The 26,912-nt window shown below is 49.8% G+C and overlaps 4 protein-coding genes across 4 annotated transcripts in view; 3 read left to right on the top strand and 1 right to left on the bottom strand.

Annotated features, from left to right (window-relative positions):
- Positions 1-24,793, bottom strand: part of LOC126539016 (uncharacterized) — a 52,293-nt gene extending 27,500 nt beyond the window's left edge. Inside the window, exons 1-2 of the mRNA XM_050185703.3 lie at positions 24,769-24,793; positions 3,209-3,285 (exon numbers count right to left, since the gene is read on the bottom strand). The gene's annotated coding sequence lies outside the window, so the exon portion shown is untranslated. The remainder of the gene's footprint in view (positions 1-3,208; positions 3,286-24,768) is intronic.
- On the top strand, positions 2,872-9,958 carry LOC126539013 (uncharacterized). The gene is made up of 3 exons (XM_050185701.3): positions 2,872-3,265; positions 5,045-5,204; positions 9,584-9,958. The coding sequence occupies exons 1-3, from the start codon at positions 3,019-3,021 to the stop codon at positions 9,867-9,869; spliced, it is 693 nt and encodes a 230-aa protein (XP_050041658.2). The 5' UTR covers positions 2,872-3,018; the 3' UTR covers positions 9,870-9,958.
- Positions 11,424-12,532, top strand: LOC129386894 (carboxylic ester hydrolase-like). The gene is made up of 2 exons (XM_055075294.1): positions 11,424-11,712; positions 11,820-12,532. Exons 1-2 carry the CDS (start codon positions 11,506-11,508, stop codon positions 12,135-12,137), a joined length of 525 nt encoding a protein of 174 aa, XP_054931269.1. The 5' UTR covers positions 11,424-11,505; the 3' UTR covers positions 12,138-12,532.
- LOC126539271 (acetylcholinesterase-like) lies at positions 12,878-21,948 on the top strand. Its single transcript, XM_050186059.3, has 5 exons — positions 12,878-13,535; positions 16,391-16,610; positions 17,528-17,752; positions 18,580-18,821; positions 20,530-21,948. The coding sequence occupies exons 1-5, from the start codon at positions 13,159-13,161 to the stop codon at positions 20,687-20,689; spliced, it is 1,224 nt and encodes a 407-aa protein (XP_050042016.2). The 5' UTR covers positions 12,878-13,158; the 3' UTR covers positions 20,690-21,948.
- Positions 24,794-26,912: the final 2,119 nt, after the last annotated feature.

Raw genomic sequence — 26,912 nt, 5'->3', positions numbered from 1 at the left:
TGGTATGAAGTGTAGCTATGGCTGCCAGAAGAGGGCAGTGTGACGGGCGGCGTATCTGCGCCCTGCGAGGGAAAGGCGCGATGAGCGATGAAATTTCCCGGCGCCGCTAGGGGCGCTGAAGCGCGCTAGTGTGCGAGGGCAAGCCGCGGCGCGGCGCCGCCCCTGCCAGTGAAGCGCCAGCGAAGTCTGTCGGGCACGCGTAGGCGTGTAGACCGTGGCGTATTTGCACGTCGAGTGTGATCACTGGGAAGCTGGGAAGCGTAACGCATGTGCCACTGTGATTACTTTTAGGGCCTGGTACTGCGTGATATTGTGCTGTCCCTGTGTTACGTACTAGATAACGCGGAGTGCACTCATGGCGTCGAAAGAAGGGACGTGTTTTGTACAGTTTAGTTTAGTGGCAAACTTTCTTGCCAACACTGTGCTTCTGGCCTCACAGTCACCGGAAAAGCAGCTGAATGCAATGCAGACAGCGTGCTCACGCAAAAAATTTGACGGGGGAGGCCTGCTGTACCCTGGAGAGGAGTCAGCCGTGCTCACTAAAGTGCTAGAGGATGCATTCACATTATTTTTTTTTTTTCAACAGACAAGGTTTGTGCTTTCAGTGCGCATGATTTTATGCAGTTAGTTCTAGATTAGTTCAACACATCGCCAATTCGGATGCGAGCTCCTTCGCAGAGCTCACTGCAAAAATTATCCAGTTTGTGGTGTTAACTAGGCTTCTCCTTTTCACAAAATATTTGCACAATGACAAAGCTCTTCAAAGGAAGCGCTAGGAACATTTGAAGTTAAGGAGAGTGAAATAGAACCTACTGCTAGGCTTGGTCTAATGTATGCATGTGGATTACTGTACTATGAAATAAAGTGTTTCCTCTCGTCTTGTGGAACTGTACAAGAAAAGCAGTGATGGAAAATATTTATAGCATTTTGAGGTTCGCCAAAGCGCCCACATATGTACCTAATTCTTCTTCTTCTTCCTTTTTTTTTTTTTTTCAAAGCCAGAGCTTTTTAAAGGGCATGTTGCTGGTGCATGCGGACGCGGATAGTGAACTGAACGACGCGGTGATATTATTCCCCGGCTTATTGCGCGGAGCCACAGCGTTGTTTTTGTCTGTTTGCGTGTACGATTTTTCTCTGCGCCCACTGGCTATATTTGCGACAGATAACCGAATGACAAAAGTTGAAAGTCGGCGTTTCGGGTTCTTTGTGTTCACGGACCACGTTCGCTAGCGTTAACACCAATCGTTTTAGTAAAAACCAATTCGTCCAGGGCGGCCTTCAAATGTGATCGTCCTACTTTTTTTTTTTTAAATCGCATGGCTAAACAGCTGCTGCGCGTCCCAGTGTTGCAATTAACGCATCTTTCCATTCTCTGCTTTCCGAAGAAGTGTCACCCTTCTCAATGATGCATCTCTGAGCTGCTAGCAGTTCGTGATGTTTGAATCGCGCATTACATTCAAATGCGACGCAATGTGAACGCGGCGCGCGTGCTAGCTGCCATGCACCGCACCCCTTCAAAAGCCGCGAAAGCTGCACACCAGCTGCAAGCAGCGCCATCTACAACTTTCATCGCACCTCTGTGCGCCCCGCCGGCTCCCGCCCGTCACACTGCCCCTTCTAGCCACCATAGTGTAGCCCAGCAAATCAAGCACACAAGAAAGGAAACACAGACACAAGTGTCCGTGCCTCGTTTCTTCGTTTTCACTGTGCCGCTCGCCATGCCGTTCCGTGACCATAAACCAACACGCCCACATTGCCACCCTCGTTAAGGCCATCATCTGGCATCCCATAAATTCGCCAGGCACTGATTATCAGTTGATTATCAGCTGATTATCAGCAATCATATACTGTTTCCTGTATAAATGTCCGAACGTTAGGGATCTAATAGAATATACTCCCGCAAGGCAAGAAAATGGGTTGGTTAAGCTCTCTTGACCAACCAAAGGATTTTATAGGGAAGAACATACATACATATTCGCAGCTTTGTTAGCATTTAGATTTCCCATACCATTTGCGTATCTGATAATGGAGCTACATAACGATATCGTTGGTGATCTAACCATGAAACAGTAAGTAGTCGCGACTTTTCAGGTTTCGCAAGGCCGTGCGGAAGGACTAACCGCTTTCCTTGTTTTTTGTGCTAGCGATAGAACCTTTCTTTAGTTACAAATAGTAATAAAAAGCTGTGTGTTAGAGCTTCAATTACCGCATAATTGGTCGGTTAAAGTCACAGCTTACGCTGATGACGCCGCTATTTATCGTAGAGATGAAGATAGTCTAACTACCGTTCTGGGAATGTACACCCGCGAGGAACATATCTCGTGCTGGTACCAGCACCGGGCCGCCAAGTCGCTTACCTTTGCTTACACGCACACCCGGATCTGTCTAGTTTGCTATCACATTGACTCCGGGATCGGCGACGTTTACTATCACACTGCCTCCGGGATCGGCCGAGTTTGCTATCACACTGCCTCCGGGATCGGCCAAGTTTACTATCACACTGCCTCCGGGATCGGTCTAGTTTACTCGGCGAGATGTTGACGTAGGCAAAGAAAGCTTCGCTTTAGGTCTATTCGATTCAGCCAAGTTTCTCTGCACCTATTCACGGTGCGCTGCACCTAGGCCTTCGATTCCCCCTCGGTACAGCGGTGCACCCTGCACCCCCGCGCACGATTGGACGGGGTGCAAGGCAAGGTGCCGCCGCGGCGCAGTGCACCCTTGAACCCTGCAGCGAGTGGGCGCAGCCCGGCACACCATAACTGGCACCCCCTGCACCTTTTCGTTTGTGGTGCCGTGCACCTTTTTTCTGAATCGAACAAACCTTTTAAATGCAACGTTTTTTTGTCTCCAAGGCCCTCTTTTCGGTAACTGGACACTGCCGGTCGTCACTGAAACACACGGTATGCAGCAAGGTTTAGTGTACGTAGAAGTAAAGGCGACGAAAGGAATTCGCCCACAGCGACAAACGGGCTTTCGTCTACACCCGCCCCAGAGGCAGCGCAAGAGGACACCACTCGCATGCCTCCGGTGGTCTCGGCACCGGTCGCGGACACCACGCCCGAATGGCTCGTGGTCTCGGATGCTGCTGACCAGGCAGCCGAATGCAAGCCTGCCGTCAAGGTGCCCAGCGACCAGTGGCTGCCGCGGCGTCTGTCGCAGTTGGGCATACCGTACATACCGCGAGAGGGAGACAAGTCGAAGGTCAAACCTGCTCACGGAATCTCCGGAGAGGAACCTGCCGTGGAGCCGAGCAGCGATCAGACGGGTGGGTATGGTAGAATGTCACTGCGAAAATAAGCAACAATAAAAGTCGTGCCTCAATATTCGGTAGTAAGCGGTAGCGATTCGGTAGTAAGCGCAAGATGTGCCAATGAAAAGCAGACCTGCCAACATTAGCCATGAAAATACTACTGTCGAAGCAAAAAAAAAAAAAAAAAAGAGGTCTACTAACAAGTGTTTTATTACTCTAGATGTCGACGGTTTATTTAAAACAGGTTTCCGACTCGGTTTGTAGGAGGAACAGGCACTGTCAGAAATTTCCGCGAAGTTTATTCAGGAAATATTCCCGCAATAGCGGCCGAAATATTGGTGTCCGTAAAATATTGATTCTTTAGAAGGTGACGCTGCAGCCGGCAGGTCGAACGATGGAGTGTGTGCAAAAAATCAGGATATCAAAAAATCCGGCGCTTATACTTCGCTTTAGTTGATCGCGCTGACCTTTTACCGCAGCGTAGTTTTGAAGGATCTCGGCAGAGGTCACGGTGGCACACCTAGAACCTTTATTTCGTCGCGGACACAGATAGCAGTAGATGAACCAAGAGCGCGCTTACTCCAAACATGGCATCCAATGCAACTGTTCCTTCGACCATAGCCTCCGTTAATCTCGGAGGCCATGATTCGTTCGACACGCTCCTCCCAGGCGGGCTCTGCTAGATGGCGCTGGTTCTGTTCGAGCGCCAGTTGGTAGGCGGCTATTGGTCGCCGCCCACGTTTCAAAGGAGATATTATCGTCATTGTCACAGCCAGCACCGCTCCCAGGAAACACCACAGTTAGGATCTTCGGTTGCACCAGGCAATCGCGTTTTCCTGAGTGCGCACAACACGGAAGAGCGGCTTCCTCCCAGCAGCGCTTCGAAAGAATCCCCATGACATCACCTTGCACTAAATAATAACAATAATAATAATAATAATAATAATAATAATAATAATAATAATAATAGATGATTATGATGATGATGATGATGATCTGAATGAATGCCACTCATGGTGGTGTCTGAACATATTCATCAATTTCATTCGCCTCCGCCCCTGACACGTCTAATCAGGGTTTTGAAGAGTAGCCCCCGTATTCAAAAATGCAACTTAAGTTGAAGCCCATGCTTGACTTGATCTAAATGACGCCTATCGTGAACGCGCCAAAGGAAACGTAGTGAGCGTCTTTGGGCACGTCAACGCCAGGCGTCACTTAAATCAAGTCAAGCATGGGCTTCAACTTAAGTTGCATTTTTGAATACGGAGGTAAGAGAGAGTACAGGCTGTTTTACGTTGGGACGTCAGGAGGACTGTCTCACCAATGTAAGCAGACATAGCATACAGTGTAATCCGTTCCGCAGAGAACAGACTTCAGCGAGCGAATAGAATTACTCGGTAGGTATTACGTACTTCGGCTTACGCCGAGATCGCCGGTCCTTTTGCTGACTGCTACGGGTATATTCCAATCAGCGCAAATTAAAAGCCTAGATGATCAAAATACTCAGTAGCCTTTCACTAAGGCGTCTCTCACAGTTCCTGTGTTGATTGAGCGGGCAATCAATCAATCAATCAATCAATCAATCAATCCAATTTCAATTAACCAAGAAATAAATCGCTTAATAGACTTTAGCGGCTCACGTCCATGTACAAAATTTAAACGTTTTGCGGCAGTTTTCACAGCTGGAGTGGACCACATCAGATATACCATATTAGCCAGGTCACAGCGTCTTGTGAAAGAAAAGTAAGAAAGTTCGTCTTGGCCTTCAGCTACTCGGACGTACGCCTCTCGCAGGTGGCAGTCGGAGCTCGGAGAGCAGGATTCGTCCCACACCGGGTCAGAAGATCGCGGGCCAAAGCGAGGGCTCGAGCTCGGCCTCCATGGCGAAGGAACGTGGCGAGAGAGGAGCCACCTCCAGCCCGACCCGTGCACACGACACAGACGCAGTGCGCAGGTTAACCTACGTTGCTCATTCCCATATACCTAAATCGGAAGGAACTTTAACTATTGGCTCGTGGACGCCCTTGAAGTTCTTACACTCTGTGTTTATACAGTGCTCAAAAGTTGAAATGACAACAATTCAGGAGCTACTCCAACGTATCGTTTAATTTCCAGGTTCGCCTGCGTTTGTAACGGTGGCTTTAGCCATTCCAAACACAAACAGAAAAAAAAAAACGAGAACTTGGGACTCGGGCTTAGGAACTGGCTACAGAGCGATTACAAGTCGCGCTTACATGTAACTGCGCGCAAAAAACGATCGTTGCCATTCGCGCTTCCATTTTTGAACACTCCACCCTCGCGGCAACAAACAAAGCTCGGAGATGAGATGAAGGACAAAGGAGTGCATAGCATGCACAAAATGTGACGTGCACTCATATCACTGTTTTTCGTCTGAGCGCCGAGTTTTGTTTGCTACCAAGAGCCAAATCCAGCTATACCTCAATTTCCAGTATTAATAGGTGTATATTGTTATCGATAGAATACACCGTTCGCTCAGCTGCCAATTTTGTATACAGTGCGGGTTCTGTTATCAATGGAGCTTGAGTTTGTTGACTGTAGGCTTGTACGATATATAAATGGAATACAGTATACAAGGAATAGGTTGCTTAGTGTAACTCTCCAATGTGACCTCTTGTTTCACCTAGACTTCGTTATAGGTGGCGTTGCCTTGCCGAGCGCATTGAGCGCATATTGCTACACATGCAAAAAAGAGACGGTGCGAGCATGCAAAGGGAGCACCGCGGCGTCGAAGCAAAAACGGAATGGGCGCGAACGCGGACGCTACGCTGATCTCGACGGTGCGACGCCTGGCATACCCCGGCGCGCAATTCTCTTCTCCACCTCCAGGTGCCTTCCTCCTCCGGCGCTCGCTGCCCGCTCGGGGACAAACACAATATCGCCGATTTCACAGACGGGGCATAAGTACGCTTGCGCGTAAGAAGTCGCGGTTCTACCCGAAAAGCGAAGCACTGAGAGTATTAGACAATAACACGAAGTAAGATTCGTAGTTTCATCGGCCGTATAAATTGCAGTAAACATTCCCTTAATAATTAAACAAACAAGCACGGTGTCACGCGCCACACAGGCGAACATGAACAGATCTTGCTCAAAATGAAAATTGTGGGGTTTTACGTGCCAGAACCACTTTCTGATTATGAGGCACGCCGTAGTGGAGGGCTCCGGAAATTTCGACCACCTGGGGTTCTTTAACGTGCACCTAAATCTAAGTACACGGGTGTTTTCGCATTTCGCCCCCATCGAAATGCGGCCGCCGTGGCCGGGATTCGATCCCGCGACCTCGTGCTCAGCAGCCCAACACCATAGCTACTGAGCAACCACGGCGGGTAACAGACCTTGCTCGACGACCGTGAACACGCCAGCACAACGCCGGCATGTTGGACAGCTCCGCGGAAGAAGGGATCGAACGCGCCTCTCGCTTTCCCGTGCCTCGGAAACAAGATTGTGTGACCTTCAACGCTACAGGCGCGCGGGAAGAGAGCGTGTGTAAAGACATCAGGCATCTCAGCTCGCCTTAGCGTTGCACCTACCGCAGGTTACCTCCAAGGTACGGCGCGCGGGTCGCTCATGCGCTGCTGGTCCTTTCTTTTTTCTTTTTAAATAAATGTTTCTCCTCCTCCTCTTTCTCATGCGCTCAGCCGCGCGTACAGCCGTTCGCAGCCACGGCCGGGACAGAATAGGAGGCGTGCGCTTGCAATGGTCACGTGACCTACAACACGGGGCGCGCGGAAAGGCGGCGCAAGGTGATCGCACTTTTCCTCGCACCCGTAGCACACGGGGACTTCATATGGCGCAGATGTTTTCTTTTCTTTTTTTTTTTAATGGCGAACCAGCGCTGGAGTTTGATGTTCATGAGGATTTATTGGCATCCCCCTTTGAAACGAGGTGGTAGGAAATTGTCACCTAACCTGCTTGAGTTAGTCAGGTATGCTATACATGCTTTTCATTCTAGTAATTTTCGTTTACGCGTCTTACACAGCGCTTCTAAACGGGCCGGAAACCATGATTTAACCCCCAATTGGCACGGGCATTTCGAAATTTTCCTGCCTACTGCCCACATTACCTTAAAATATAAATTTCGTGAGTGATTTAGCTTTTCACAAAACCGCGAGAGCTGGCATATAACGTTTTAAAATAATTATACAACGAATAACATAAATATAAATAAATATTAATATATGATACGTCGCATATAACTGGCAGCACACGAAATTTTATATGTAACGCTTCTATCTCGTACACACTGCACTGGCCCACCAATTGGTTGTGTTGCTGAGTGCGTTAGCGTGAGTACGGCCTATACACACAGACGACCATGCTGCTCAAACTTGCTTCGTATCTAAGTCTTACGTAAACACGTAGGCACTAAAGCTATCCCTGCGACTTTGTGCAACGTGGGAAAAAAACATAGAAAATCTATTTATTGCAGTGCTGTGCGAAAAGTTCGGATATTCGATTTAAATCGGTTGGTATTCGATTGGAAAGACACTTCGAAGATATTCAAGCCCCCGAAAAGTCGGGCATGTATTCGGAACGTGTAGTGAAGTCGCAGAGGAACTGAGCCATTTGTGGAACGGTGATTGCTAGCTCACTTCGCGCGCTTTCACAAAGCGCTGTACTGGAGTTCTTGCATACTCGTCAGCGCATGGCAATGAGCAAGTGGCTGAGCATGCTATCCATCGGTTCCCTATAGTCAGCTTCGCCACACCACAACCATGTTACGCGGCGAAACATACAAAGCGCATTGTGGTGAAGCCTATTTACCGCGCAGTCAGGCATACCAAAAGTGAAACGGAGGCACTATATCACGGGGCTATTCTTGGTGCTGGTGGCTCCCGACACTATCAGCTCAAGCATTCATATTTTAATGGCGCTTCATGCATCTGGGCAATACGAACCGCTCGGTGGAAACCTCTAGGTTTGCTACTAATCTGGCCAAGTGCCAAAAACACGGCTTTCGGACTACTAATCCGACCAAGTAGCACGCTTGTGTTTAGAATATCGTGTACTGCTGTGTACCACCAGCAGTGGCAAACTAGGTTCTTTATAACCTGGCTTTAGAAGAACGAAGAGCATTTTGAACACCACGTACTCGGCGATTTGCTCAACAACGCTCTTGACGAGGCTACTTTCACGTCAGCACAGTGATGGGACTACGATAAACCTGTGGCAGGAGTCATGAGGGAGGTAGTGGCTGAATACTGCACCAGGGAGGCTAATTCCTATTCAGGTGAGGGAGTGTCTTTGTTGGAGATTAGTGGGCCTTCCTAATTTGGTTGCATCTAGACTAGTACGGCTCCAATGGATCGCGGCATTTCTATCTTTTTTTTTCTCTCTCTCTTTGCCGGTGTTTGACGCAACTTCTAGCCTGAAGAAGTGGTGGACTGAACGAGGATTTGAACTTACGACTTTCGGATTAGATGTGTTCCACCCCTGCCCCACGCCACCACCCAGACATGGATTTGCATACGGCAGGCATTACCAAATCGTAACTGGGAGCTCACCAATGTCGTTGAAAAGAAAAGTATGCAATCATTGCATTATACCGGTGCTAACATATGGGGAAAAAAAGCCCGAGAACAAGTTAAGGACCGCGCAAATAGCGATGGAACGAAAAATGGATCAGGGAGCAAACGGAGATAGCCGACATTCTAGTTGACATTAAGAGAACAAAATGGAGCTGGGCAGGCCGTATAATGCATAGGGTAGATAATCATCATCATAAATATAGTCAATATTCACCATCATAAAAAGGATTAAAGAACAAGAATAAAAAGAAATTGGAACTTGACGGCTTGCTTTCGAGCCTATTGCTCACACGCAGTTTGTCTTCTCACCTGCTCTTGAAGAACGTGAAATTTGTGAACGTGAAAGCTGCAGTTGAACAATTAAGGCTCGTATGTACCCCAGTTGACACGTTAGACGCCTTTTAAGACCGTTTACTTAGACCAGCAACAGAATAGTGCTTTCGGTTGTTCTTCCGTTTGCCATTCGTACTTGGCGTCACCACTTGCAGCGAAGCGACAAGCTATGGATCGGGTCAGCCAATCAGAAACGAGAACCAGAACATTAAGGACTCTTCGGCTGTCCGCCGCTGATGACGATCCGCGCGACACCGACTGAATGGAATCGTCACGGAATCATCAGTAGCACACAACAGGCGAACCCTCCTCCCTTCTCGGGAACACGCAGCCGATTCTCGCTTTGCTGATTGGCTGACACGAGCCTCAGCCTTAGCTGCAGGGCATGGAGTTAGTGAGACTGAGTGCAGTAACTGGATTTCTATTCTTTGTTCATGTAACCGGACCGACACAGCGAGGCGAAAGCGAGGTCCCCACGAGGAACGGAACCCAGTGTCCAGGCAACGCTGCAGACCGGAGCCACGTCCCCGTTCAGTGTACACAGCGCGACATCTGACGAGAGGAGACCCCACGAGGACTCGGCAACTGAGCCCAAGGTCGAGTCCCCGATTCAGCGCAGGCTGGCCGCCTCGTCTTATGCTCCACCTCCGCCGACTAGAAGCAGGGACCAGCGGACTTTCGAGCTGGTCAACAGGGAGGACAAGCCTAACGCTAAACGGCAAGCATTGCGGTGTTATTAATTTAGAGCTATGGCATCAAGGTGACAGCAAAGACTGTCGCTAAGGTTGGCTGTAGGATGCATAAAATAATTGGGCGCGATGACACCAGAGACGAGGCAGGTAGGTGTCAGCAGTGGCGATTTCTCCGAATGACAGAAAGCTGAGCTAGTTGGTAAGAATTCATCACGCATAAGAAACGTTCGTGTTGTCCACTTCTCTTGTGTCCTGTCTGCACGCTTCACCTTTTTATGCGATTTCTCCATCTGACGGCTCGGTCGTTGTTCTATTTATTTTTAATCGGTTACTGCATCGTCTCTCTTAAACTCCTAGCTGAAATATCTCTCTCGATGGTGCCTCGCCACATAAGCTTAGGCCGAGCTCGTTTCCCTTAGTCATAAACCTAAACGACAGCTGCCTCCTTGCCGATGTAATTAGCTCTCACCTCCGCTTGTCACACGGCCCGAAAATATATATATCGTCCTTTCTTCTTGAGCTTTCAATACGATCTCCAGAATATTATAGGCGCGTGTTTTTTCTGGCGTTGTTTGGGAGTTCGAATTAGCTGGGAGACACAAATAAACTGTAGAAGGATCGACATTTGGGCGAGTTGGTACTAGTTGAACATCTTGAAGGGGCAGCGAAATATGACGAAGACAGAAGGCAGGAACACACAGGACAGCGCTGTCCTGTGTGTTCTGCCATCTGTCTTCGTCGTATTGCGCTGCCCCTTCAAGACACAAATAAAAGCTGAAGGAGAATCAGATGCCGTTTGCTCCTACGTTCCTGAGGAAATCGTCTGCGTCCCTTACCCACCTGCACCCTCCGTCACGCAACCAATACATACCGTGATTACAAACTGCCTCGTTTAGTTTCCGAATACTATGTCAGTGTTGTATGCGTTTATTGTAGTTGTGTTCTTCACTCTTCAGGCTGCCGTTCCGAGAGTCAACGACTGCACACATCGTCCGACCGCCATGACGCTCGTAACCATCTCCACGAAACGAAAAGCGCAAACGCATGTCCAATTGGCTCACATGAGCCCTACATTGGTTTTACATGAAACCCGCATCCAAATGCCACTCTGGAACCTGCTATGCTCCCAAAACCCTTTGAGACACGCTTCTCCCGGAGCCTCTAAAGGCCGTGCCAGTACAGCCTCTGGTCACGGTGACAGTGGCTTTGACTGTGGACGCCACGGGAATTGCAGCGACAACTACGGTTTACTAAGCGATAATCGTACTACAGCTAATACTGTTGAATTATTATTATTAACGGCTACAGTTAACGACAATACTGACAGAACAGCAAGGACAACTACAAGAAGTTCCTACAAGCACGCTAGAGATGTTCGACACGAGCGTAACTCGAACACTCGAAAGGCGGTGGCAGCAACAACAGTCGCCTAAAAGGTTTCTCGTTCTACTGTTAAGCATTATTTTAAGCGCTTCGACAAGGAGAACATGCGTGTGGTCAATGAGTTTAAGCAATACTACGCACGTCTCACCAACAAGGGCGAACGTCAACGCTTGTTTTTGAGTAGTCGGTGCACGTTTCACGGACGGGACACCATCAATAACGGCGATCCTCTCGCAGGTCCTTCGGCGGCAGACTCGTATTCGCGGGCGCTGTTACCGTGTCGGTACTTCTACTGGCCTTGATGTCCTTCGCCCTCATGGAGTACATGCGGAACCGCAGCCTACCAGTGGTCAAGGGCCTGTTCGGCGCCGTGCGCGGACAGAGGCTCGTGGTCAGCGACCAAGGCCGCGAGTGGACGGTGCTGGCCTTCCTGGGCGTCTTGTTTGCCCGGGTGCCCCGGGGACCTCTGCGCTTCAAGCCGCCGCAACCGCTGGTTTCACCACTCGGGGTACGATGATGCTATTCCTAGGCTTGCGCGAGACTTTTTACTTGCCTCCGTGCTCCAGAACAACCCCAAGCAAAGCTGCAACAGTGAAGCTTTCTTTCTGGACGCAGGAGGACCAGAACGGCAACACGCTGGACAGCATGGTCAAGGGCCCGCCCTGCCCACAGCAGGACTTCTATCTGGGCCAGCGCCATGTCGGCACCGGCAACGCCAGCGAGGACTGCCTACACCTCAACATCTGGTCGCCCGCGCTGAACTGCACTCCCGACCACGAGTCGGGCTCCTGCGAAGCGAAGACCGTCCTGTTCTTCCTGTACGGGGCGGCTTTCCAGAACGGCGGAAACAGCTACGAGGCACGTGTTACACATAACGTCGTCGCTATAGACGCGCTGCTTCCATTGGCAAACAGACGACCCCTTGGTGACTAGGTAACGCCAGAAGACGCGCGAACTCGCAGGCGATCATTTGCCCGTTACAGCCCAGCTAACTTCTGCGTTGTGGTTTACTGTTAAAAGGAACACTCTAATGTGCGGCTCTCGACGTTGCTGTTTCGGTAGCTGCGAGTACCAACTGAAGCTCCGTCGATGCGACGCCCAGGTGTTTAGAAAAGTCTCAACGCCACCAGCCACAGGTGATCGCCTGCTAAGCCGAGCGATTCTATATTGCGCCAGCGGAAAAAAAAAAAAAAACACGCACGTCATATGCACACTTATAAGGTCCGCAAGTCGGGAACCAGCGATGGCCAAGATGCATGTGTGTACGGTATAGTTTCAGTTTGCGACTGAAATATGCTGACGCCTTCCGGTTGGGAGGCCACGCAAGCGGCACCTTGAAGGATAACATGAGCGTGCCTGCACCGACGCTGGTGTTGGCGCGATGTGCCCAGCCAGTGGTCAAGCGCGTTGCGAGGAGCGCAAGCGCATGCGAAGTAGCAGCACGTGCGACTGGAAGCGTTTATATCCACTCACTACAGGCTGTGCGTAAAGGCGCTGCTGTCGGCACGCCAAGTTGCAGCGCTTAATTTGCCCACAATCTCTGTATCTATACGAACGCAGATAGAAGAGCAAAGCTGGGTTGGTATTCCGGACATTGTCAAGTTATGCCACATTGACCAGTTCGCCATCTTGTCAACTGTGGTCGGCCAAGAGCACGGCCTCTCTCTCTCTCTCTCTCTGATTGGCTAAGAAATGCCGCCATTGCAGAATTTGACAATCGCGTCGCATATACGAGACGGGAGGCGCGGGCTCCTGGTTAATCTTGACCATCTGCGTTTCTTCAACTCGCACCTAAATCGAAGTACGCACGAGCGTTCTTTTGCATTTAGCCCCCATCCAAATGCGGCGGCCACGCGCACACGAATCAAAGCAGCGACCTCGAGCTCAGCAGTGCAACACCACGTGGTCGCTTAACTATGTACGGTAGCCGGTAAGAAGTCCGTTTGAGCTAAGCATGTCGAACGAGGCTCGCCATGCGTCACCACGGGGACGGGTCTGTGTGACCCCGCAGCTCTACGACGGCCGGTACCTGTCCGCCCTCGGCGACCTGGTGGTGGTCGTGCCAAACTACCGGGTCGGGGCCCTGGGCTTCCTCAGCGGCCCATCGGCCAACACGTTGCCGGGCAACGTCGGCCTGCACGACCAGCGGCTGGCGCTCTCGTGGACGCTGGCCAACATCGAACACTTCGGCGGCAACGCGTCCCGCCTGGTGCTGGCGGGTCACGACGCCGGCGCGACGTCCCTGGGCTACCACCTGTTCAACGGCGACTCCGGCTTCTGGACGCGCAGCGTGGCGCGATTCATCCTGCAGAGCGGGGGACCCTTCCACAGGTAGGCAGTCGACACTTCGCTATAACGAAGTCCGCGCATCCGACTCGAAAATACTACCTACCTTTGACGCATCCGATATTCGTCATAGACGTATATGTATTACGCGTTGGTGTTGGGTATAAGCATTCTGTATTTACTTTGTTATATCCGATATTTCGTAATGTCCGCGTTCGTTGATGACTTGCAAGTTTCAACCAGGAGAACGAGACGGACTTCCTCGTTGGCTCTTCCATCTGCGTCTGATGCCTCGCGTTTGCGAGGAAGTTCCTCCCATCAGTTCCCTAAATTTGCGGTGTCCCCAGGACTTCATTCAGTAATACTCTGTCACGTTTTGTTAGGCCTAATATGTATTCCAGGTGTCTCCGGCATCAGCTCTCGCTGGCTGCTTTGCAAATGTGGCTCTCGCCGTCTCCTCCCCTTCGCGTGTCAGAACCATCGCGTGACGTTATACTCGTCGCTTCTGGGAAAATACCGTCGGGAGCATGAACTATCATCAAACAAAAGGCAATGCGCACTTATCTGCGCATTGCACTGCCTGCAAGCGTGGGCCACTTATTCATGAGATAAAAATACTGGGAAGTAGCGGCTATAGTTGGCACGAGAATTGTTGGAGGCTCTCCCTATTAAGAAAAAAACGCTCGAACTGCACTAGCGATACGTCTGCTTATCTCTTCGGAAACGAGTTCCAACTGTTCGACACAATGCTGTGACTTTCTTAACGTGACTGCTGCACGCATGCGCAGGTGCTGTATTCTCGTGACTTCGCTTTGCGAATGAACTGTTGAAGTTTAACGCTTGCTTTGTTCTTTCCGATGCTCAATCCTACTAAGCCTTTGTTACCATGTTTCCGACCTGAAGAGCGCCTCACTGTGCCAGTTGACACGAAGAAAGTTAAGATGTCGTCCGTTGCACTAAAAAAGTCCACATTGCTACGATTACGTAAGGTCCACAATGGCCGCCCACGCGCCTTCACCGATGGCTCAATCACGACTACAAGTTCAACTGGCGCGGTGGTGGTTCCAACAAGACCTGTCAAAATAAAACTCAAAACATCTCACGTTACATCTCCGACAGCTGCTGAACTCGCAGCCCTCTGGACAGCCCTTCACTTCATTGTTGAGCTGCCATCCAGTCCACGGTCAATCTTCTGTGATTCCAAGGCAGCCCTCCAGAGTTTACCCTCCGCACTGCCTCACAGATCATATCAGTAGCTACATCAGACAAGTCCACCATCGAGCAATTGACAAAGGACACCAGGTAATATTTCAGTATAGTAGCCCCGTTTCTGAAGTATCCGTGGGTATGATCGAGCGGACGCAGCTGCCCGATCTGCCCGCCACGGCGTCAGCTGCATTGCCATCCCGCCCTTTTCTTACTCAATATCTGAAGTAGAAAAAAAAAATCGCGCGCATGCGTGTTACCTTACTTGGATGGGTGGAATTCATACAAATCTACAAGCGGGCGCTTTCCTACCTTGGACCCTAATTTACCACATTATATTCCCTCCGACCTCTCCCGAAGTGGCTCCTCCTTTTTCGCCTGCCTATAGCTTGGAGCAGCATTTTCGAATACACACTCCTTATATCGCTAGAATGGCCGATATCCCCCTCTGTTAATTTTGCGGGTGCGGTGAAACAATCGCGCATCTTCTTTGCAAATGCCCGCGCTTCAAACTGCAAAAGAGCAGCGCTCTCGGCCACGGCAGACCAGCTGGACCAAGCGGCCCACTCACAGAAAACAAAATTCTTGGACACTTGCCGGCACGAACGTCACCACGAGCTGTCACGGCGGACTGCGCGCTATTGTGACTTGTGCACTGTGTGCGGCGTATTAAGTCTCGGTGGGAGACTGACGTTTATGAGATGCGACATCACAGGCTGCGTGACAGATCACACACCAGACATGTTCCGCATTGTTAATTCTTTCCTTTGTTTTCTCCCTTTTCTTCCGTACCCTTTTCTTCCCCTTATTCCGCACTAGAGAGTATAGCCAACCGGAGGTATCCTCTGGTTAAAACCTCCCTGCGTTTTCTTCGCCTTTTTTTTCTTTCTATCTCCTTGTTATCGTGCAAGTTTCGCTCGAAAGGTGGCGCACTGTTCTGCGTTAGATGTACAGGAAAACATTGATTCACAGTGGAGAAAAAGAACTAGGAAGCTCACTAGCAAGTATGCGGCCTGTAGGGTGGGCAACGCAGCAACAAAGAACGTCAAGCGGAATGTCAGAGAGGCTGAAATAATCTCATCGGTGGCGGCAATGGAAAAGAAACCTGCCATGAGTAACTACTTAAGAGGAAAAAACGAAATCAGGAAAGGAACAATTTATGATAACACAAAGGGAAGCTCATTACTTTCCGAAGCTAGATCGGGATGCTTTAGAACACGCACCTATAAAGCGAGATATAAGAAGGAAGAAGAAGCATGAGCTTGCTGCAATAAAGCTACGGAAACTATGGAGCACGTTTTATTAGAATGTGAAGACGTCTGCCCAGCGGTCGATTTAGACACCACTGGCCTCCTTGAAGCCCTTGGGTTCAGCGAGAGCCGTGGAAAAGTAAACATGCCCGCAATAGGGAAGGGACTCCACCAACCCTCCAATCGCCGTAAGAGGCGATAGGAGGATTGGTGGAATCCCTATTGAAAATTTGGTTGTGGGAGTTCATTGAGTCCTTTTTTTTTTCTTTTTTAACCTAGGTAGGACGTTAGGCAGTGTAACAGCAAGAGCTTGGTGGAGCAACCCACCGCCCCCGTTCCAAAGGGGACGCTCATAACGTACGTACGTACGTACGTACATACATACATACATACATACATACACATACATATACATACATACATTCCATCAATCCATCCATCCAGATATAAGAATGACGGCGCCGACGGTGCCGTTCGCTTGGCGACCAGCCTGCACTGTCCCGCGGACCTGGTGACCGAGGCGTCGCTTCGGTGCCTGCAGAACGCGTCCGTCGACGCGGTCGCCCGCAGCAAGATGGCGCCCAGGTTCGCGCCAGTGTTCAACAGGGCGCCGCTGACGAGGCCGCAGATACGTCGAGCGCTGGACAAGACGGCCCCGTCGAACGTACGCAACACCAGCGCTACGCGAGCACGTGGCTAAGGAGCGTATGACGAACGCTGCGATCGGGCTAGTTCGTATATTGACGTATACGTGCGGCTACGGCCAGCGCAAAACTGAAGGAAACGCAATGTCCAGACGTCAAGAGCGCTGCCAAGTGGGGTCAAGGAGTCAGCTAAACGTTCGAGTTAAGAGAATGCAATGTACAAAAACCGACGTGTCGCTAGCTAGGAAACTACTTCAAAAGTCAGTAGCAAATTCATTTGATTTGTCGCTGATTGCGGCTAATTTTGATGAGGCAACAGCACGTACTTTGTTTGTTCGACCTGAGCACACTTCCTTTTGAGGGATAGAAATACACTTCATTGACGGTTATTCAAGTTCATATACGCAGCGCTTAAGAACCAGCAAGCTATAGGCAAAGCAGATACTCAAAATCAATGCAGTGTTCCTAAATCGCATTGACTTTTCCCGCGACTTCGCTATTGCCGGTTCAACGAGCTTCGGGAAACCTTCTGAATAAACTTGCTCGAAGCCTTGCCTTGCGCTACCACAAAAGCGCGGCGCAGGTACCGCCACAAGTTCTTGTACGCATTCGTTTCCTAAGTTTAGCTCGCCCCGTGATTCAAAGCCTTTTAAACGTTTCAACGGATTGGACAAACTTTAACAAAGGTCCTGCAGTTAAATCGACGCAACATGCGTAAACTCGTAGGATGAGCCCAATTTCGTAAATCTTGCGTTCGGGTGGGGAGAGGCGACAGAGATGAGGACGAATGTTCTGCGTGATCAGTATGCCGAGCTAACTTTTTTAAAGCATTGACAAAGCATCATCAAGGAGTCGTAGCGAGATATGTTGAACACCGCCGACGCAGTAGATATATAGATGGTAAAAGTCTCGTAACAGTCGCGCGCGCGCAACGCAGATGACTGGGCCGCAGGGCAAGGAGTTCCTGCTCGGTCGGGTGGCGCGGGAGGGCGCCTACCCGTGGTTCCTGGAGCAGCAGCGCTCCGGCATTGGCGACCCCCAGCAGCTGGCCGCGAGGCTGGTCGACTACGAGGTTCTGGAGCGCTGGCAGAACGCCACGGGCATCGCGCTGGACGCGGCCACCGCCGACGCGACGTACCAGGAGGCCGTCGGGGACATTCTCGTAAGCGCCGAGGTCGTTGCCGCACTGACGCTATAGCGTCCGCTCGCACTCGCCAGCAGCGCGCTGACTGACGTCTGTAATCACTGGACTTTCGACCTTTTGCATCCGCGATGTGGCAGCAGTGCGTTCATGACCCCAGGGAACTGCCGGTCAGCCAAGTTCGACAGTCCAGTTAGCCAAGAAAAAAGAAGTATATTGTCGCATAGTACACTCCAGGCACATATTCTTGGTGTTTTCAGATATAAGGAACGTGCGCTGAACATCAAGCTCATGTAGGGGCTTTTTTTGTTGCACTTAACACTACAATCCACCTGTCAAACGTTCCAACTCTGCAGCAAAACTGGTGCCAGCTGGAGGGTCCCATAGGTTTATAGGCTATTGTAACATATGCCGCTACTGAGGGCTTAACCGGAAGTCTTCTGGGAACTGTGTTTGTACCGTTACATAGCACCCAATAACGCACTTTGACGAGGCGCTCCAAGTGGCTCGAGTCTGCTGCTGACTCGAGCATGTGTTCGCGGAGTTCTGGATGTATACTTTCTGAAGGTGTCCTGAAAGATGCTTCGTTACTTTCACTGTAAGGACTTCAGCAAAGTGTCCGTTTTTAGAGAGCTTTCCCCCAAGTATCTTTTCTTCTTGTCGAATCACCTTCTCTGTGAGCTGACAGATGTAAACCGGCACTCTTTCGCACTCTGTCCAACGTCTGTGAAATCGGAGCGGGGCGAATATGAGCAGTGTGTGAGTCAGTGCACCCACGAGCTAATGCCGGACCTGTGGCTTCTACGTGAGGCTACATAGGGTATTCGGGCGGCTCGCCGTGTACGCAGGAGGCGTGCCCCATGTCCGAGCTGGCCGAGCAACTGCAAGCGTGGAAGAACCGCGTGTACGCCTACGTGCTGGCATACCGGCCCACGTACTCCAGCTGGACGGAAGAGACCGAGGCCGTCCACTTCGAGGACGTGGAGCTGGTGTTCGGCGTGCCGCTCAGGCCCGGCGCGCCCTCTGGCGAGCTCGACAAGCAGTGGTCCAGGACCATGATACGCGTGTGGTCCACGTTTGCGCGCACGGGGTGAGCTAGCTCCTCCGTGTTATAGCGATCAATGTGCCACGTCGGCTGATCGCGGGTATCATCATCATCATGAGCATGATCATCATCATCCTCCTGGTTACGCCCACTGCAGGGCAAAGGCCTCTCCCATACTTCTCCAACTACTCCGGTCATGTACTAATTGTGGCCACGTTGTCCCTGCAAACTTCTTAATCTCATCCGCCCACCTAACTTTCTGGCACCCCTGCTACGCTTCCCTTCTTTTGGAATCCACTCCGTAACCCTTAATGACCATCGATTATCTTCCCTCCTCATTACATGCCCTGCCCATGCCCATTTCTTTTTCTTGATTTCAACTAAGATGTCATTAACTCGCGTTTGTTCCGTCACCCAATCTGCTCTCTTCTTATCCCTCAACGTTACACCCATCATTCTTCTTTCCATAGCTCGTTGCGTCGTCCTCAGTTTAAGTAGAACCCTTTTCGTAAGCCTCCAGGTTTCTGCCCCGTAGGTGAGTACTGGTAAGACACAGCTGTTATACACTTTTCTCTTGGGGGATAGTGGCAACCTGCTGTTCATGATTTGAGAATGCCTGCCAAACGCACCCCAGCCCATTCTTATTCTTCTGGTTATTTCAGTCTCATGATCCGGATTAGCGGTCACTGCTTGCCCTAAGCAGATGTATTCCCTTACCACTTCCAGTGCCTCGCTACCTATCGTAAACTGCTGTTCTCTTCCGAGACTGTTAAACATTACTTTAGTTTTTTGCAGATTAATTTTTAGACCCACCCTTCTTCTGCTTTGCCTGTCCAGGTCAGTGAGCATGCATTGAAATTGGTCCCCTGAGTCCCCTGATACAGCCTTGCTTAGTAGCAAGACAGTATCATCAGTGAATCGCAAATCGCAAGTTACTAAGGTATTCTCCATTAAGTCTTATCCCCAATTCTTCCCAATCAAGGTCTCTGAATACCTCCTGTAAACACGCTGTGAATAGCATTGGTGAGGTGACGGGCCTAGTCCTCACCAAGTCCCTAACCAGTACCCCATAGATCTTCCCATATCTCTATATGCATAGAGAGTGGAAATGGGGGCTCGTTGGTTGTTTAGCTTGACACGAGCGATATAATTCTAGCGCGGACAAGGAACAAAAACACGAGAAGGCAGGAAGAATGCACACACGCAGCACTGTGCGCGTGTATTCTCTATGCGCCTTCGCGTGTCTTGGTTCCTTGTCCACTCTACGACTTGTTAGTTTCTATACATCGGCCCACCGTGACGTAACGGATTTTGACAGCGTTCGCACTGCGTTTTCATACTTCGCAAGCAACGCGACGGAAGACACGCTAGTAGTGCGATCATAGAAAACCACTCTGCGCCATATGCACTACAACTTGCGAACGTTGTAGGTTACGTTGAATCGCGTGTTACTTATGCATTGTTCTCCCAGATCACCACGTACACCCGGCCACAATATATAACGGACCACGAAATCCGAGAAAGAAAGCTTACTATCTCCGCAAACCCACAACGCAGCCTGGTATTTGCATTTCGGGCGTCGACTAGATGTGCTAACAACATTGTCGCATGCACTTTTACTGGCTACTGCTACAGGCTGCTCGGGTATTGAATGCATTCTGAGATTCCGTGGTCCCAAAACTTTTGTGGCCGGGTGTACTTGCCAGGCTATTTCTTCGCCATAGTTAGCCCTATAATGGTTCAACCTGCGCAGGAGAACGCCCACGCTGATGACCACCAAGTGGCCGGAATTCGACATGCTCCGACTCGCCACCATGAAGCTGGGCCCCAAGGAAGTCACCGGGCAGCGGGACCCGAAGTGGCAGCGCTGCCGGGCCTTGCGAGACTCGAGCGCCACGCCTTCGTTGAGTTGAGGGGAGGGGAGGCCAGCCGGCCTGTCCATGTCCTCCGAGATCTTCAACGGACGCCGTCAATTTCGGAGGCCATATATAAATCATTTTCGACGCGCACAAACCACGCGATTCGGCGTCGACCTCTCGGCTGTTCGCTTTCAATCGACGTCACACGTGCAGTTAGTCGCACTAGCGAGTCGAAGCGTTCGTGCGCGCGCAGATATTAAAAGGTCATTTGCATACGGACGTCGTGCTCTTTTGTACGATTATCGACGAGTTGCAGCGTCAGCACAGCGAATCGAACGCGCACTGAAAACCGTGCTTATGATCCCCGGCTTCCAGTCGCTTACCCACCCCCTCCTCTCCACCTGCGCCAGCTAGTCGCCTGGTTATCTATACAGGATGGTAGAGCGACCACTCGGAAAATCGGTGGTACCGCGCAAGTTCGAACTCGTGTGAGAACCCAATAGGGACAGCCCCGGATATGTTGTTCGTGTGGTTTCCACGGACCCGTACAGAGATACATTGATGGGAAAAACAGGAAGTAGGATTCCAAACGACTTCTGCATCAGCCCGGCGCGCGGAGGTCGTTATAAGGCTACAGGATGCTGCGAAGAATTCGCGAAAAAAAAAAAAAAAGCAAATGAGTGCCGACTGCCGAGGTGACAATTTCGACTTCTCACTTAAATTGTGTTAAATGAACGTCCAATTTTTCTAACACCTGAGATGAACGATGAAGCCAGCACAGGGGAAATTATTTGTAGTTCTATGATAGGGGGGGGGGGGGGGGGACGAAAGCGGACGAAAAGAAACTACTTGCAGCCGATGGGAGCCTAACCCACAGTTAAACGCCGACTTGTAAAACACGATGTGACAAATTTCTCCGTTTTACGAAAAAAAGGAAGCGAACTCCAACGTTGCCTGCCTCGCAGCTGCAGTATAAGGTCACCCAAAGGCCGGAAACAGCACCCTCCAATAGTGGTATCCCCGCCAATACTGGCTAGGGAACTGTCGATACATGAACTCCAGCGTTACCTGCCTCGCTGCTGCTGTATAAGGTCACACACATGCCGGAAACAGCACCCTCCAATGAACTCCAGCGTTATCTACCTCGCAGCTGTAGTATGTCATACACATACCGGAAACAGCACCCTCCAATAGTTCTATCCCTGCCTATACTGGCTAGGAAACTGTCGATATATTAAAACGTCTATGTGTGTTGCCGCAAATTATTCTCTGTTACCACATTTGTTAGTTCTGTAATATATGTGAAGCGAAGCGGGCAAATAAATGCTTTAGAACAAATGGCGCTGCGTACCATTATTGTTGACTCTCATGCTCTGCAAAGTGTAAGCTCTTGAATGTTTGTTTATCCACCACAAAGGTCATGCAGAACCTTATCGTCGTGAAATTCTTTTTTGTCTATGCTCTACATACCGTCCCAAAGCTACGCCGAAATGCGAACGCCAAATCAGGAGGATGCACACACTGTCATACGTATACGCATTGACGTCACAAGAGTGAAGCCGATGTACGATGCACTTGTCGACGGAGTGATGGCGACGACAGGTGCAATGGCACAGAAAAATACCACGCGTTATCGAGCAACATTTAGGGATTCCGCATCTCTTATGTTACAGTGGGGCATAGCCATTCCGGAGGATTGGTCAAGAATTACCCCCTCCCCTCCGGCACATGCCGAATTTGTTTGCAAATCAAAGAATCCGCGAAACATAATTCACCATTTTTACAAACCGACCGGTGTGCTTTAGAGACACCTGCGAGACAATTTTTACGTTCACAAACAAAGTTCCCGATATACACATGTTACATTAGTCTACAAATATATAGAACTATCCAGTTAATACCAGTTTTGCTGTACAGTGATAATGTTTGGCAAGGTAAATTTCACTGCCAAGTGCAACAAGAAAGCCGCATACATGCACTTGACACGTGGGGTGTGTTCCTTGTATCTGACCACGTAAGGAACAAGTGCCTATAGTATACTGTGGACCCGTCGTTGCTACGTAGTGGCTGTCGCATGACGCTGCTGAGCCCGAGGTCACGGGATCGAATCACAGCTGCGGTGACCGCATTTCGATCGGGCGCGAAGCGCACAAACGCCCGTGCACAGTGCGCTAGGTGCACGTTAAAAGAACCACAGGTGGTCAAAATTAATCCGGAGTCTCTCGCTACACCGCGTGTCTCAATCTAATGGTGGTTTGGTACGTAAAACTCCAGGATTTATTAAATAGTATACCATGGGACAAACTACTGCCTTTTCACGGCATAACTGCATGACTGTCGAAAATGCGTGGCCGGAAGTTTTTCTGGAGTCACGAACACATTGTTGCCACAGCAGGGATAAAAGGATAGTCAAGGAATCGTAAGCAGCGGGACGTTCCCATTTTGAAAGGGTGGCCAAGGAACCCAGTGGCAAATACTGAGTGGTCAAATTAAAGAAAATAGGGGATAATTCGCCATTCTATTAGCATGATCGAAATGCTGTAGAGAGGTGTGTGAGCCGGCATTATACGCGCTGGTTTTATTAGACGCTTCTTTTTTTACACAGTACAAAGGTAGATATGCGCGGTCAGAATACAATGGTTTATAAATAAAGTATATGAGGGCGAACGAGTAGGTGTTAGTGTGGCTGGACGGAAATATGAGCGAGTATACCGATGTGCGAATGCACATATACAGAAAGAAAAGTATGCGTGTGTGTGCGTGCGTGCTTATTCTGCGAAACCGTACTCAACGGATACGGCTCTTCCGACTTGAAGCACAAACGAGAAAGAATCGAGTAAGACTGATTGATTGATTGATTGATTGATTGATTGATTGATTGATTGATTGATTGATTGATTGATTGATTGATTTTAACTTCCCAAAGCAACTCTGCAACTATGATATGACGCCGCTGTGGAGTGCTCCGAAATAATTTTTTGCCAACCCGCGAGGTTCCTTGACGCGTACCCAAAAATCTAAGCGCGAGAGTCTTTCGCATCTCACTCACTCCCCCCCCCCGTCGAAAGGCGGCCGGCAATGCGAACCCGCGACCTCGTGCTCAGCCGCAGAACGACTGTGACTACAGCGGCGGGTCGAGAAGGAGAGAGAGGGAGAATGAGTAGGCGATCGAAAGGGTAGACAACAAACAGCCTTCGCGATACGCGGTCCGACGGGGCGCGCGCGCGCGTGTTCCAAGGACGTCCATCCCACCGGATCGGCCGTACGTTCGACGGCGGCTCTCAGATCGGCGTCACGCGTCGCGGCGAACGAACGTTCGGGACCGCATTAGCAGGCAGCAGCAGCAGCAGCTCTCACAAGCCGGCCAAGGTAAGCGTCACAGCTGCCCGCCGGCGATCCGGCGCTTTTCGTTTCCGCCATGCGCAGCACATGCCGGCGCGCACGATCTGTCTCGTCTATATTATGTAGCAGCGCGTTGCAGTGTGCGCAGCTGCAAATTTATCCAGCCGGAAAAGAACAAAAAACATTTGCGCGCTGCCGAATTTTCTCGCGATATTCTGTGGTCATTCTATAGCGCATACCCGTTGATTTTCGATTCAGTGGTCATTCTATGGAGTATACCCGTTGACTTTCGATTCAAGCTCTACAATACCCCGACCATTAGCGGTTTTTCTGATTATTCTTTTATTAAAGTTTATCTATCTACCCAGAAAAAGAACTGCGATTTGCGTAAGAAAATGATTGTCACCTCGACTATAAGTGCACGGCACACGACTTAAAAGGGATCAACAGCTCCTGCAAACTTTGTGACGATATTCTGTGAAATTTCCATAGCATTCTTGATGATGATTCTCGATTTTGAAAAAAAAGAAAAACTAAGTAAATGACAAAGGAAACTGTGACACTTCTTTGAGGAAACGGTCATCACTTTGAGTATGTGCCGTACGGTTCGAATGGCACCAATAACCGCCTCAAACTGTGTGGGACGTTCGCCAGTGTCCTCTCGCATCCTTATTATTATTGCATACAATGGCAGTTGTTCACTCTACGTAGTCGCTTTGTTAACATTATTGTGTAGACTGTCTTCAGAAGCACCGTGTTCTAAAGAAGAGTGCTTTGTCATGCGTACTTACGGCGGCAAGTCCCATATGCACTTGCATCGCATGGTTGCGCCTATAGGTATTGAGCAAGCAAGCAGCGGGCGGGAGGCAACTGCAACGAATGAGGAAATATTTCGCTACCTTTAGGTCACGGTAGCGAGCTTTAAGAACGCATAACAGGCACGTGCCAAGATCGATTATCAAACAGACACGTACGTCCAGCCACAAAATATTACTGACCACGAAATCTTAGAAAAAGATGAATACCTCCACAACATCACAGCGCAGCTTGGTATTTGCATTTCGGCCCTCGACTAGAATATGCTAACAACATTGTCGTATAAAGTTCTTTAGGCTACTGCCCCCACAGCCTGCTCGGGAATTGAACATTTTCTGAGATCCCATAGTCCGTAAACTTTGTGGCCGGGTGTACGTATACCTTCCAAGCAACCAAGCTCGATCCCTCGTTTTATCCGCAACATTGAACTGTCGGAATATTCCTACATTTATACTCTCCAATATTCCATCGAATCCTATAGTGGCCCCTTCTTGCATCATCAGCAGCATACTTAGGTCCATTAAATGACGGAGGCCTCCCCTAGAGAGTTATCTCTGTCCGTCGGACGAAGCCATCCTAAACCTTCATATTTTTCTAACGTCATTGCTCCGTCTAATCGATTGACGCTAACGACAGAGTTTTCTTTGCCTTGGCACTAATTCTATTGATAGCCAACCAGTTATCTGCTCACGCATTACTTGCCCGACCCTAGACTTCTTCCTTTGAATACACACAGCTGTTTTTTCTATCTGTCGACGTCACACCTACCATTTCCCGCTTGGTCACTGGTTGCACGGTCCCCAAAGATTACTCAACGGTACGCTTCAAGTAAACTCTTTCCAAATTCGAAGAAACAGCATACAGAAAGTTTCAAGCCTACAGCTTCATAGAGGATGAGAATCGAAGCAGACCACAAAGCTCTGAATCCGCTATAGTTTACCTTTAACGAGCTACGTACGTTGATGGAAGTACGTGCGTTACGTTCTCGTTTTGCGACGGAATCGAAAGGTACAATGTACATTATGAATCGGCATTGAGCGTGCGATGAGAACGGAGTTACGCGTTCGATATCGATCGCATAATAAACTACAGAGCTGAACCGAGCCGCTGAGCAATCCGAGAAGAAAAAAATGCCTTCGAAGCTGCTCGCCTTGACGTGCGCACCTTTCAAGGAACTTAGGATAGCATTAGTCTTCGGGGTCGCGTTCAAATTGGATTTCTTTCCTCGAGTCGCTGCTTCGCACAGGGGAGCCATTTGCAGAAGCCCGTTCTTTACTCATAAGGCATACAGCGATATGCAGCTCGCCACTCGGTCCTACTATCGTTCAAGATAACGTACACTGCACACTTCGAAGACAAACTGACCTAGGAGATAACGTAACTGAAAGATCACTCACCCACAAGATAGCGCTATAGCCGAACACTTCGCAGTCTGTAGGTCACGGATACGGTAGCGTAACTGACCCAAATGCGCGCTCAGCTATGGGATAACTTAACTTAAACATAACTTAACCGCAAGATAACGTTACCCGAACGCTTCCGCAGATCACCGATATGATAGCACATATACCAAGCCCTTCATTGTGTGAGGGACTCTTTGCAAACACACATCGAAGCCCTTACCCTCGCCAGTCATCGACTTCCGCCTCCTGTAAACCCTTTCCTGGAGCGAGTCTCTAACAGCGAGATCTATGATGGGGAGATATTTTCGACATTTATTCGACATCTGAAACCAGCGCCTCTAGTGGGTGCGAATTGGCATGAGGCGCCGAAACGTCTTTTGCGAATATCTAATCATACAGGGGACGTAGTTTGTGTATATACGCTCTTAATCTCAGTGCAGTAGAACATTCACTCCTTATGAGCGAAGGTCTGCCTATTATACACGTAGCATGGTCGTCTTATGCAACTGTCGAACGTACAGTGTGGCGCAAAAGTTACCAGGCCAGAGCCCTCTCGACTAAGGGGCTTTACTCTCGACAAGGTCGCCGGACACCCTGCTGTGCGGCAGACTGCAATCGCAGGCACGCGACTGAACTAACAATTGGCGATCTCGATAGGCTATGTAGACCGCTAGACTTAGAAATATCAGAGTTATAAAAGCTGACTGCGATCTAAC

This window comes from Dermacentor andersoni, chromosome 11 (genome assembly GCF_023375885.2).
Source record: "Dermacentor andersoni chromosome 11, qqDerAnde1_hic_scaffold, whole genome shotgun sequence".
Classification (NCBI taxonomy): Eukaryota; Metazoa; Arthropoda; class Arachnida; order Ixodida; family Ixodidae; genus Dermacentor; species Dermacentor andersoni.
This window is presented reverse-complemented; position numbering and strand designations above follow the sequence as displayed.